The 12,285-nt window shown below is 36.2% G+C and overlaps 5 protein-coding genes across 5 annotated transcripts; 4 read left to right on the top strand and 1 right to left on the bottom strand.

Moving 5' to 3' along the window:
- Positions 1 to 1,514: 1,514 nt before the first annotated feature.
- Positions 1,515 to 2,279, top strand: LOC106365879. The gene has a single exon (XM_013805389.3). It carries the CDS (start codon positions 1,843 to 1,845, stop codon positions 2,146 to 2,148), a length of 306 nt encoding a protein of 101 aa, XP_013660843.2. The 5' UTR covers positions 1,515 to 1,842; the 3' UTR covers positions 2,149 to 2,279.
- Positions 2,280 to 3,980: 1,701 nt separating this feature from the next.
- On the top strand, positions 3,981 to 5,754 carry LOC111200463. Its single transcript, XM_022691661.2, has one exon. The coding sequence runs from the start codon at positions 4,282 to 4,284 to the stop codon at positions 4,591 to 4,593; it is 312 nt and encodes a 103-aa protein (XP_022547382.2). The 5' UTR covers positions 3,981 to 4,281; the 3' UTR covers positions 4,594 to 5,754.
- Positions 4,993 to 5,754, top strand: LOC106365878. Its single transcript, XM_013805388.3, has one exon. The coding sequence runs from the start codon at positions 5,012 to 5,014 to the stop codon at positions 5,606 to 5,608; it is 597 nt and encodes a 198-aa protein (XP_013660842.2). The 5' UTR covers positions 4,993 to 5,011; the 3' UTR covers positions 5,609 to 5,754.
- Positions 5,755 to 6,470: 716 nt separating this feature from the next.
- LOC106365875 (glutamate--tRNA ligase, cytoplasmic) lies at positions 6,471 to 10,295 on the top strand. Its single transcript, XM_048739386.1, is given in 7 exon segments — positions 6,471 to 6,704; positions 6,772 to 6,871; positions 6,974 to 7,127; positions 7,885 to 8,759; positions 8,761 to 8,967; positions 9,388 to 9,855; positions 9,927 to 10,295. Coding segments are annotated over 7 exon segments (2,172 nt in total). The 5' UTR covers positions 6,471 to 6,564; the 3' UTR covers positions 10,155 to 10,295.
- Positions 10,101 to 11,098, bottom strand: LOC106365876 (probable germin-like protein subfamily 2 member 5). Its single transcript, XM_013805386.3, has 2 exons — positions 10,926 to 11,098; positions 10,101 to 10,850 (listed from the first exon to the last, which is right to left on the bottom strand). Exons 1-2 carry the CDS (start codon positions 11,035 to 11,037, stop codon positions 10,309 to 10,311), a joined length of 654 nt encoding a protein of 217 aa, XP_013660840.2. The 5' UTR covers positions 11,038 to 11,098; the 3' UTR covers positions 10,101 to 10,308.
- Positions 11,099 to 12,285: the final 1,187 nt, after the last annotated feature.

The following is a 12,285-nucleotide window of genomic DNA, read 5'->3' as shown; positions in this document are numbered from 1 at the left end:
GATCTACCTTCCCCATTTAACCATATTAAATGATGCAATGCAAACCATGTTAATCTTTGAAAGTCTCCAAAAGGTAACCCTATAGTTTGAATAAATCGGATTTAAGACTATTATTTGCGAAATAATGTTTTTGCTCTGAACCTTCACGTTAAAACAATTTAAAAATGTATATTAATCAAGTAAAAATTTTGTATAAAGACATTCTCTAAAATATTTCTAATATGTGAGTGTTTTTAAAATTTCAACATAATAATAAACATATATATTTTGAAAAAAAACACTGTCATATACAAATAATTTATTATTTTTTTTAAAAAACATACATAATAATTTATCATGCTGTTTTTGAATTAATAAGACATAAAATAGTAAATATCTGTAATAATAAAATAATCTACCTTGTTTGCGTGAGAAAGAACAAACCAGTGTATGCAAACAAGATAGATGGTGTTTCGGTCTCAAGTAGTCTTATCTTCAGAGGCAAGATCTCCGAAAAGCTCCAGCGTAACATCTGTGATCCTGCACGTCCTGACGCCGTGAAATCTTCTTCGCTTGTGGACTCATCGATTCTCTTGATACAATGTATGATATGTCGCTCGTCGACACTGATATATCTAGTTTCCCCAGCGATGTCCCCTCAGCAAATGAAAGTGGGCAGATAAAAAATGTAGAAAGCACCATTTCAAGGGGCAAAACGTGCTTCTAATAGTTGGATTCAGTTGAATCTTCTCAGGTGTGTTTTTAGTTGGAATATGTTAGTAGGAAACTTGAGGATAAATGCAACCCTTCGGAGTTTTATATGATGAGTCTTATACTTGCAATTTCTTTTGCAGCATGTTTCTTTTCTTGCCTGATTTGGACATACAATAGGACATGAAACTTGTTGTTGATTACTTCTCGAGCTTGTTAATTGTTTCGCAAAGAAATATTCTTCATATATACATGTTACTAGATGAGTAGCAGAATATTTAAAAGTTTACAATTTGTGTGTTCTTGGCATCAGTTTCTTGAGTTTGAGATCATACAAAGGCCGTAGAAGTAAGAGACCTGGTCGTAGGCTTGTGAACGTTGGAGAGAGTTGTTGTGACCCATTTGATAAGGGTCTTGTGCTTAGGATGGTAGGTTTTGACCAAAGCAAGCATAGTAAATGCGTAGGACTCTAGGAGTTGGCGTATCACTTCTTTAATGCCCGATGTCACACATCTTCACACACATAATTAACTACACTTGACTACTTTGATCAAACAAATATTAATTATTTAGCTCTTTCATATTCTTTTGTGACCATATAGTATAAAAATCAAGTTAATATTACTACATGATAACACATACTATAAAATAAGGAACTAGTGGATTTGTATAATAGAAAATCTCGACTGAAAAGGAGAGGGCGAAGTCATAAAGTTTATGTAAGCGCAGATCTTTTTTTATATTTGACACTCCTTTTGCATCGTAGAAACTTTTAAGTTTAGTAATCAGATACTATATAGTATATGTTACATTAAATATCACTAGTGCATTTATTCTCGAAACACATGGTTTCATTCTCAGTCGTTCAATGCTTCTAGTTTTTTTTTTGTTTAATATAGTTTGTTACTAGTTAATGCTTATTAGAATATTGTTGGTCCTCGGGACCAAGGTAACATTAAAGTCTCACCAGATTCTTGGCTGGATTAACGAGGAGGAGGACATGACTTTCACACTAGCGAGAGAGAGCACATAGGTTTGCGCCAATAAGAACACAGTGCGTAAACATAAAGCAAAACGGTATAGTTTATAAACCACTCTACAAAAGAGAGGAGTGAGGGAACATAACAGAGCCTCCACTGGTCTCAGGTTCCGATGAGTGACAAGCTCGTCTTCAGAAGCAGTACTGGGGTAGACTGTTACTACTTGGGAGCTTATGGAGAGTATTTGGAGAAGAGACAGATGTTTCTCAGGAGCTACCAGTTCTCCAGGAAACAGAGCTTCACGGAGAAGGCTACGAGATCTGCGAGGAGAGTGAAGAGGTTTGTGTGGACGAAGTTGAGAACAGCTAAGAGGTGGAAACGCGTTGTCTGGTCTCGACTCAGAACGGCGTTTTTCTACCGCCGGAAACGCTTTTTCCGTCTACTTCACTTACACGACGAACCTTCTTACTGCTTCTAAAGGTTTTAGATTTGGTTGAACTCTTCAGATGTAGTTTTCGTTACCGTCTTTGGTTATGTTATGTTATGCTCAGATCAACCACTGTATAATCTCGTTATTGATCAAAACAATTGCAATTTTTTCGTTATAAATTCATTTATATTCATCACAAAAAGTAAATACTCTATTATTTTAAATTTTAATTTTAAATTTTAATTAATTTTAATTTTAGCAATTGGGGAAAGTCGAATAAGTTGGGGTACGGATAGAAATTCGTTATTGATCAAAACAATTGTAATTTTTTCGTTATAAATTCATTTATATTCATCACAAAAAGAAAATACTCTATTATTTTAAATTTTAATTTTTAATTTTAATTAATTTTAATTTTAGTAATTGGGGAAAGCAAAGGGAAATTGCCACAAATACCACATTCATAGTACCACTTTTCATGTTTACACTAACCACTTTTACCCTCACTTTTAATGAAGGGTAAAATACAATTATACCCTTAGGGTTAACTAATCTAGACTTAGGGTTTAGAGTTGAGGAGTGGGGTAGGATTTTTGGAATGTGAAATTTATGATTCTAATAAATATATAAATACTTAAAAAATATAAAAAAAATAAAAAAAAATAGTTTCAAACATAATTTTCCTTTTTCAAAAAGAAATTTGAAAAAAATTAAAAAAAAAATTTGAAAAAAAAAATTTGAAAAAAAAGTTTTATAAAAAAATTCGAATTTGAAAAAGTATATTTCGAAAAATAAAAAAAATTAATTTTTTTTATTTTTTTATTTTTTATTTTTATTTTTTATTTTTTTTTTTTTTTTTTTTATTTTTTATTTTTTATTTTTTTATTTTTTTATTTTTTATTTTTTATTTTTTATTTTTTATTTTTTATTTTTTATTTTTTATTTTTTATTTTTTATTTTTTATTTTTTATTTTTTATTTTTTATTTTTTATTTTTTATTTTTTATTTTTTATTTTTTATTTTTTATTTTTTATTTTTATTTTAATAATAGTTTATTATATATATAAATAACAAGGACATAAGAATCTTTTGTCACTTAATGAAGAATGTATTTTTGAAAATGTCTCATTAGTGATGGTAAAAATGAAAAGTGGTAGCACAAAAGTGGTAAACATGTAATTTCCCCAAAGTCGAATAAGTTGGGGGGGTACGGATAGAAATTCATGCAAGATATACGTGAACTTCGCGTTTGAACACATTTAAGACAGCTAAAAAGCGTTTTAGTCTCTTTTGCTTGTTCTTGCGTCAAGAAGACAAATTTGGGCTTTTCGTCTGGTGTTTGGGCCTTTAATGGGTTTTAGTTCTAACTTCTAAGCTGACTATGCCGACATTGGGTGCATGCTATTTAGCGACAATAAGACGTGGTCACATGCGACTCAACTCATTGGGTTTTGGCTTCCCGACCAACTATTGATTTCAAACATCTCATGGCGAATTCTTGTAATGTGTTGCGTTCTTTGCATACATTGCATGTTGTTGCAGCCGATAAGAGCCGTATTTGGGACTACAAACCTAACTCATGTCGACGTAGAGTTTTGTTTTTTTATTCTAAAGACGAACAAGATGGACTTTTGTCTTTTCTATTCATGTTGCCAAATGATTTACGCCACTAGCTTACTTAGTTTCTTCTCTTCTTCTTACTCTCTTATTTAGATATAAAGCTTAATTATTGTTCAATCATTCACATGGCTCTCAGTATTCCTATTCACTATAACCTCAATTCTTCTTCTTCTTTTTTCTTTATGTGACAGCCATAGCCCACATAGGTAAAATACATGGCAGCTGCAATCTCTCTCTGACTCATGTGGTAAACAAAAACTGCAAAAATTTCAGAAGATTTGGGGATTTGTGTGTTTTTAATAATTACAAAAGTATATTATATAGACATGTGCTTTCAGAATCTTTCCATCACTCTCTTATCATTTAATGGAGCCCCTTGCTCTCATCAATCATCATCAAAGTGTTCTTTGTTTGCTACTCAACTATTGCTCTTTAGATTCATTACTTATTTAAATGTTTTCTTTCTTTAAGAGCTACTTTCAAACGCTTCATCAACAAAATCTTTGAAAACATTTTATTTTCTCTGTTTTGTATCTTAAAGACAACAAAAACTAACTCAGGATGCTGCAGATTACTGGTAAGTACCGGTCAAGATCATCGTGCCGGTACCAAAAGCTAGGTCATCATTACGAGAAGGCGACGACAAGAACTATAAGACATAACTGGGGGAAGAAGATCGAGGGCAGGTCAAAAGGGTTTAGACTAAACCGACCAAGGAGGCTGGTTCTTAAGGCATTGGTTTTACCAAGAAGGATCTCGAGCATTTACGCTAGGATCACAGATAAAATGAACATGGAAGGTTTTTATTCCAATCTCGTTCTCTTTTCTCACTGGGGCTTCCCTATTGTATTAGAGAAAAAGCTCACATTTTGACGTTGGTGACTTCGTATGGACCAAAAGATTTCACAAGAAGAGGACTAGTGAAATTGTAACAAAATGCTATTTGTAATCATCAGCAAAGGTTGATAAAGAACTATTATAATAAGTCATATGATCCTAAATTGTAAACAAAATTGTTTAGTAAGATTTCTGTAAGCTTATTTTGCATTTTAACTAAAAGTTTTTTTTTATTAAAAAGAAGTATAATATGACTCAGAGAGAGATTCCACACGAGTATTCTTGTCACACTTACTAAATGAACTAAAGTCACGAATCAACCATGCATCAACTAATCACCACGAGGCTTATACCGGTTTAGTAACAACTCCAAAAACTCATGATCTTCTAAGTTTAACTTTCCTACATAGTATATATAAGTTCGTTTTCAACCCTTTAAAATTGATCATAAGTGATGGTTTTAATATCAGCTACTATGAGATATCTCTTCCTAACAATATCTCCCATGTTCTTCTTCCTTCTTACGATCCTTGCATCCACCGAGCCACGTCCAACTCCCATACTAAGACATGACAACCAAAGCAGCGACCTCTTCTCCGCCATTTCCGACATGAGAAGAGAATCGTACTACGGTTTTGTCACACTTCTCCATATCCTCAACGATACAGATTTCGTCAGGAGCCAAGAGATCACTTTCTTGATGCCTAACGACGAGGATATATCTCAAGCGGACATGAGTCAAGAGAGTCTTGAGACGTTCATCTTAAGACACACGATCCCAGCATGGCTTATGATCAACCACATGCTTCGCTTCCCTAACAAGACTCTTGTCCCTTGTAGCATCCCTGATAGAATGTTCACCATTACAAAGTCAGGCGGGTCGGGACTTTTTGTGAATAATGCGAGGATTGTTTCTCCTAATATTTGTCAGAACTCTCGCATATCGTGCCATGGAATCAGCAATGTTATTATGTTCAATGAAGACTCGTTTCCAAAGGGAAGGTTATCACCCAAAATGTTATCATCAAGAATCAATTCGTCGAGGCACTGAAACTTCTTTCTCTTGATCAACTTCGGAGGGTGTGAAGATGTTCTAATATGCTTTTTAAGAAAATAATAAGAGTTGTAGATTTGTCAAAAAAATCATGTAACAGAGCTGCAGTGTGACCAATAAACTCTAGACTGTGTTTTCCTTCAGATTTAAATTTACTAGACATTAATGTCGATCTGATGTTTTATGTCGAACAGTATAAGTCTAAAAAAATCTAAAAAATAAGCAATTTTGTATTGGTTCTGATTCGTATAGCATAGTGTGATTGATACGGTTTACATCTAGCTTTTGTACGAGATCAAGCTCATGATAAGTTCAATGTATATAGATAGATATGTTCTTAATAGATTTGGATGATTTTGCCTCTTTCTCTAATGTGCCGCCTAATGGTAAGAGACAAGAGAAATGCACTTGTGATTCTCCAAAATGCAGAGACATGAATACATCAAAGTCAAACTAGTCATAACCAAGTATGTAATTGTCATTCTCCAAAATGACACGCACATAGATTGAACCACATAGTCATATACTCCCTCCTCTTTTTCAAAATATTACTTTTTACACATTTTAATAAAACACATTAAATTTACATATTGTTGTAACTTTGCAAAATTTATTAATTTTAAGCAATAAAAATCTAATAAATACAATTAAATTTTTAGAAATTTACAATAAGTTAATAAAATATGTATTGAAAATATAAAAAATAATTTTTTTTGAAACAATTTTTTTTTAAATATATAATTTTATGAAATGGATGGAGTAATATACTTGCAATCCAAGTTTGGGTAAATAATGTAAAGATCGATACTTTATGGACAACAATGTAAAAAGTTCACAACTTGAGCCTTCCCAGTAAAAAAAACCTTCATAGTCTAAAACCTAACCTTAAAGAACAAAACATCGCCGCCGATTCATACTTCTCCTGCTCTCACTCTACACATTGCCCAAAGAAGATGGAAAGGATCAAGCTTTCTTTCCCAGCACACACTCCACCACTCTCAGTCATCGCTGCTCTCCATATCTCATCCTCTCCGGTGACTACCGACTCCTCATCCGCCGCAGCCACCGTCCCCACCTTCATCTTCTCCGACGGGTACTTTCCTTTTCTTGCATTCTCTCTCTCTCTCTCTATGAAACTAAAACCCTTCTCTTGATTTTAGGCGTAAGCTGAGTGGAACCTCCGTTCTTCTCCGCTACGTTGCTCGATCAGCTCCCTCGCTTCCTGACTTCTACGGCCACGATGCTTTTGAATCTTCTCAGGTCTCGTGTCTTGTAATCAACCTCTTTACGTTATAAGACAGTCTTCTCATTTATATTCTCATGTAAAGTCTCTGTCTTTTTTTGTTTATGGATCGTTATTAGATTGATGAGTGGGTGGATTATGCTTGTGTCTTCTCCTCTGGCTCTGAGTTTGAGAACGCTTGCTCTCGCGTCGATAACTACCTTCAAAGTGCAACCTTTCTTGTTGGCCATTCTCTTTCCATTGCCGATGTTGCTGTTTGGTCAGCTCTCTCTGGTAAGGGTCCGTTACTTTGCTGTGTATCTGTCTGAACAATGCTCATTAGTTACAAACGCAATGTTCAAGTAATCTTAGAGAGTAGTTAGGCGTCTTATAGGGGGATTATTGATTAAGACGGTGTTTAGACCAATTTTTTTGAAAAATCATTTCGTGTAGATCCGATTTGAATCTGATGCCTAGGCGCTGCCTAACATTCTTTATCATTACCTTGCTATGTATCTCTGTCTGAATAATGCTCATTAGTTATAGACGCAATGTTCAAGAAATCGCTAAGCTGTAGTTTAGGCGGTTTATAGAGGATTATTGATTAAGCTGACATCTAATCTATTTTTTGAATGCCTAGATTATATTTTTTTTTTTAAAGTCATTCAAGAAAAAATGTTTCTTGTTAGGTCGGATTTGCCGTCTAGACCGATTTTTAGAACACTTACAGTCTTTTAACACATTTTTATGAACAGTTCTCATTAGTTACAGACACAATGTTCAAGAAATTGCTAGGGCTGTAGTTATGTGTTTTATAGGAGATTATTGATTAAGCGGACATCTAACTGATTTTTTGAACGCCTAGATTAAAGTTATTTAAAAGTCTTTCAAGAAAAATCATTTCTTTTAGGTCTGATTTGCCGTCTAGACCGATTTTTAGAACACTTACAGTCTTACACATTTTTTTAATGAACAGTGCTCATTATTGATTAAGCGGACATCTAACCGATTTTGAAAACACTTACAGTCTTTAACACATTGTTATGATTAGGATCGGGTCCAAGATGGGAGAGTTTGAGGAAATCGAAAAAGTATCAGAATCTGGTTAGATGGTTCAACTCTATATCGCTTGAGTACGCCGAGCCTCTCAGCAAGGTAGCAGCATATACTGTGAAGAAAGGCTCAGGGAAGCCTGTTGCTGCATCCAAGTCCAAAGACCAACAAACAGACGCTAATGACAAAGGAAAACCTGAAGTGGACTTGCCTGGTGCAGTCATGGGAAAGGTCAAGCTCCGGTTTGCTCCAGAGCCGAGCGGTTACCTCCACATCGGACACGCGAAAGCTGCGCTGCTGAACAAGTACTTCGCGGAGCGGTACCAAGGGGAAGTCATTGTGCGTTTTGACGACACTAACCCTGCTAAAGAGAGCAACGAGTTTGTTGATAATCTTGTCAAGGACATTGGTACCTTGGGGATCAAGTATGAGAGAGTGACCTACACTTCTGATTATTTCCCTGAGCTGATGGACATGGCGGAGAAGCTTATGCGCGAAGGTAAGGCTTACGTCGACGACACGCCGAGGGAGCAGATGCAGAAAGAGAGGATGGATGGGATTGATTCGAAGTGTAGGAACCATAGCGTTGAGGAGAATCTGAAGCTGTGGAAGGAAATGATTGAGGGGAGTGAGAGAGGGTTACAGTGTTGCGTGCGCGGGAAGTTAGACATGCAAGATCCCAACAAAGCTATGAGAGATCCTGTTTATTACCGTTGCAACCCTATGTCTCACCACCGTATAGGGAACAAGTATAAGATATATCCAACGTATGACTTTGCCTGCCCGTTTGTTGATTCTATTGAAGGTATAACGCATGCTCTTCGGTCTAGTGAGTATCATGACAGGAATGCTCAGTACTATAAGGTTCTGGTTTCTGGAGGATATGGGATTGAGGAGAGTTGAGATTTATGAGTTTAGTAGGTTGAATCTTGTTTACACTCTTTTGAGTAAGCGGAAGCTTCTATGGTTTGTTCAGCAAGGGTTGGTTGGTGGGTGGGATGATCCTCGCTTCCCTACAGTGCAAGGCATTGTTCGTAGAGGTTTGAAAATTGAGGCTCTGATTCAGTTCATTCTCGAGCAGGTAAAGCTTTTCTGTCTCGTTGTTACTTGTCTCTTTTTAATGTTTATTAACCAAACCTGCCTAACTGAAATGTTCGGTTTTCGGTTCAGTTCCGGTTAGGAGGTTTGGTAATCAATTAATTCGGTTTTCGAAAAGAAAACTATCCGATTTTAACCAAAATTCCGAACTGAACTAACCGAACTAACCAAAATCATAACAAAAATTAACTGAAATTTTGAATTTTAACTAATTTAAACCAAACTTTAACCGAATTTGAAGACTTTGGTTAATTTTGCTAGAAATTTTTGAAAATGAACCAAACTTTTTTCTGAGATTTTGGCCAAACCGAACTCCTAACTAACCAACCGAACCGAAAAACCCGAACCTCAGGCCTAGCTATGTAATATAAGTTTGTTAATTTTTTAGTGTTGTTGTTTCCAGGGTGCTTCCAAGAATCTAAACTTGATGGAATGGGACAAGCTGTGGACTATTAACAAGAAGATCATCGACCCTGTGTGTCCTAGACACACGGCTGTGATTGAAGAGCGGCGTGTACTGTTGACATTAACCGATGGTCCTGATGAGCCGTTTGTCCGTTTAATACCAAAGCACAAGAAGTTCGAAGGTGCCGGAGAGAAGGCTACCACTTTCACCAAGAGGATATGGATAGAGGGAGCTGATGCGAGCGCCATCTCTGTTGGTGAGGAAGTGACTTTGATGGATTGGGGAAACGCCATTGTTAAAGAGATTACTAAAGACGAGGAAGGTCGTGTCACTGCGTTATCTGGTGTTCTGAATCTCCAAGGATCTGTGAAGACTACTAAGCTGAAGCTCACATGGTTGCCTGAGATTGATGAGTTGGTCAAGCTCACGTTAACAGATTTTGATTACTTAATCACCAAGAAGAAGGTAAGAATCGGTTCATGATGATGCATAGTTTTCTCTATCAGAATCACTAATTTTGTTTGCTGCAAACACAGCTGGAGGAAGATGATGAGGTTGCTACATTTGTGAATCCTTACACGAAGAAGGAAACATTAGCACTTGGTGATTCTAATATGAGGAGTCTGAAGTGTGGAGATGTGATTCAGCTTGAGAGGAAAGGCTATTACAGATGTGATGTTCCTTTTGTCAAACCTTCGAAGCCCATTGTCTTATTCTCAATTCCAGATGGAAGGCAACACCAGCCACTCTCTGCTGCTAAGTGAAAGAATGAAACCACACGAAGAGAAACAACAACAAGAACAAACTCTTTTCATTGATTAAAATGTTCCCAAACTTTATCTTTATCTTCTTTGCTTAATGTTTTACAATTAGAGCTCAAAAAAGGAAGACAAAGATTATCTTTATTCTCTCTTCTTCTCATTTCTTTGGTTGGTATCTTGACTTGATTGTCTTAACCTGTTTGGGTTTGATCTTGAATGACTCAACGAGAATGTTGTCAGGAAGAGCTCCAAAGAGAGACGCCACAAGCGACTGTGTTCCAGGCAACTGGCTATCAAAAGCTGCTAGTACAGAAGCTGGAGCTGATCCAGCAATGTTCTTCTGGAAATGGAGAAGCCCTTTGGGGAAAACGAACACTTCTCCTTTGTTAATGTACTTGGCTACTAGTTTCCCTGCGGTTGTTACGAACCCCACGTAGAGCTGACCTTCTAGGACAAAGATGACCTCGGAGGCACGCGGGTGAACGTGAGGTGGGTTTAGACCGTTTGGTGCGTAGTCAATGCGGGACATGGAGAGGCCGAGAGTGTTGAGTCCTGGCAGCTTCTCCACTGTGGCGCCGGTTACAATGGCTCCAGTGGAGGAGTTTGCAGCTGCTTTGGCTGTGGCTAAGCCTTGGAAGTAGAAGTCTTCAGGTGTTACTTGTGTTGAGTCCTTGCATGTGTATCCGTTGACCTTGACCGCTTCATTTGTCAACAGAAAAAATGTTATAAAAGTTAGGATATTTAAAAAAAAAACATAAAGAAAACTCTTATTACCATTGGACAAATCAGCAACACAAAAATCTTGAAGCATGTTGGATTCTGCTACGGCCATGGCTGAGACCAACATGGTGAAAACAACAACAAGATGGGTCGCTGTAGACGCCATTGTTGTTATTGTTTTATCTTCTGAAAAGAGTTTGTTCTTGATGGATTTATAATTAAAGAATGAATCAATGAATGGAGAAGCTTTTAAAATGGATGTTCCTATAAAAATATTGAGAGGCTTTAGACGTTTATTTTTAGGCTAACTATGAAGGTGTGTGGTTAGGCCTTAATTTAGACAAGATTTGGTTAATTGTTTAGTTAAATATTTAGAGAGGTTGTGATTAACAGAAGGGTTGTTTATTGGAGAACAGAGACATCTAAACTAAACATCTGTTAGACAATCTAAAATAACTTTATCTTCCTGGCAATTAACATACATTAACATGGAACCTTGCTTTTACATCACACTGAGTTCTGATATTAGTACACGAATACACTAGCACAAGCTTTTTCTTTGTCGAAAGACAGCTCATGATCATACCTTCACATAGACCATACGATGCAAATGAAGTCCAAACCTGACTAAATTTTCTACCACTGAGAAAACAGAGAAGCAAAGCAAACAACAGTTGAGAAACTCATTTTGACATTTTCGAACAATGAGTACTAATCTTAAAGAATGTCTTGAACATCCTAGGTAAGCGGCGTTACATGATTACCAATTTCGTAATTACCGCCCATGATGTTGTTGAAAACCAGTAAGACATAAATTAGGTAGGGTTTTTCAAGCTATTATTTGAGTAAATTTGTGAGAAAATTTTACTTATTTTATTTGTATGGTTTCATGTTTTGTTTAATGATGTGTGTGTATCAAGTGTGAACCAACATCTAGTAAACAAAAAGATGGTTCCCCTGCCTTAATTACCAGTAATATTAATTAATCACTTTATATTAGTATAAATAACTAATTAAGAAAACCAAAGGTGGTGAGATTCCAAACGTGAATCCAGCCATGAAATCTTTTTTTCTTTCTTTTTGTTCTTTTTCTTTAAACAGTCTACTTCACACTTATTAAGCTAGATGGGCTTCCAACCTAAAACCAATTGGTGCTAAGTGGAGTGATCCATCTATCTTATATATTGCTAAGGATCCCTTCCAATATCCGATGTGGGACATTTATCCCTAATACGCCCCCTCGAGATGATGGCTCTTTGAGCGTCAATCTCGGAATGTTCGGGCAAAGATCGATGGGCCAACTTTGGGCTAGATCGATGTGGATCGGATTGGACTGCGTGGATCAGGCTCTGATACCATATTAAGCTAGATGGGCTTCCAACCTAAAACCAATTGGTGCTAAGTGGAGTGATCC

The sequence above is a fragment of the Brassica napus genome, chromosome A9, assembly GCF_020379485.1.
Source record: "Brassica napus cultivar Da-Ae chromosome A9, Da-Ae, whole genome shotgun sequence".
Lineage (NCBI taxonomy): Eukaryota > Viridiplantae > Streptophyta > Magnoliopsida > Brassicales > Brassicaceae > Brassica > Brassica napus.
Note: the sequence above shows the minus strand (reverse complement) of the source record. Positions and strands in the feature narration are given on the sequence as shown.

What these genes read in the sequence shown, in the direction of transcription:
- LOC106365879 (XM_013805389.3), top strand. Translation starts at nt 1,843, where the DNA reads ATGAGTGACAAGCTCGTCTTCAGAAGCAGTACTGGGGTAGACTGTTAC.
- LOC111200463 (XM_022691661.2), top strand. Translation starts at nt 4,282, where the DNA reads ATGCTGCAGATTACTGGTAAGTACCGGTCAAGATCATCGTGCCGGTAC.
- LOC106365878 (XM_013805388.3), top strand. Translation starts at nt 5,012, where the DNA reads ATGGTTTTAATATCAGCTACTATGAGATATCTCTTCCTAACAATATCT.
- LOC106365876 (XM_013805386.3), bottom strand. Translation starts at nt 11,037, where the DNA reads ATGGCGTCTACAGCGACCCATCTTGTTGTTGTTTTCACCATGTTGGTC. An exon ending in TGTTGCTGATTTGTCCAATG is followed by an intron (nt 10,851 to 10,925) that starts GTAATAAGAGTT and finishes TGACAAATGAAG; the next exon opens with CGGTCAAGGTCAACGGATAC.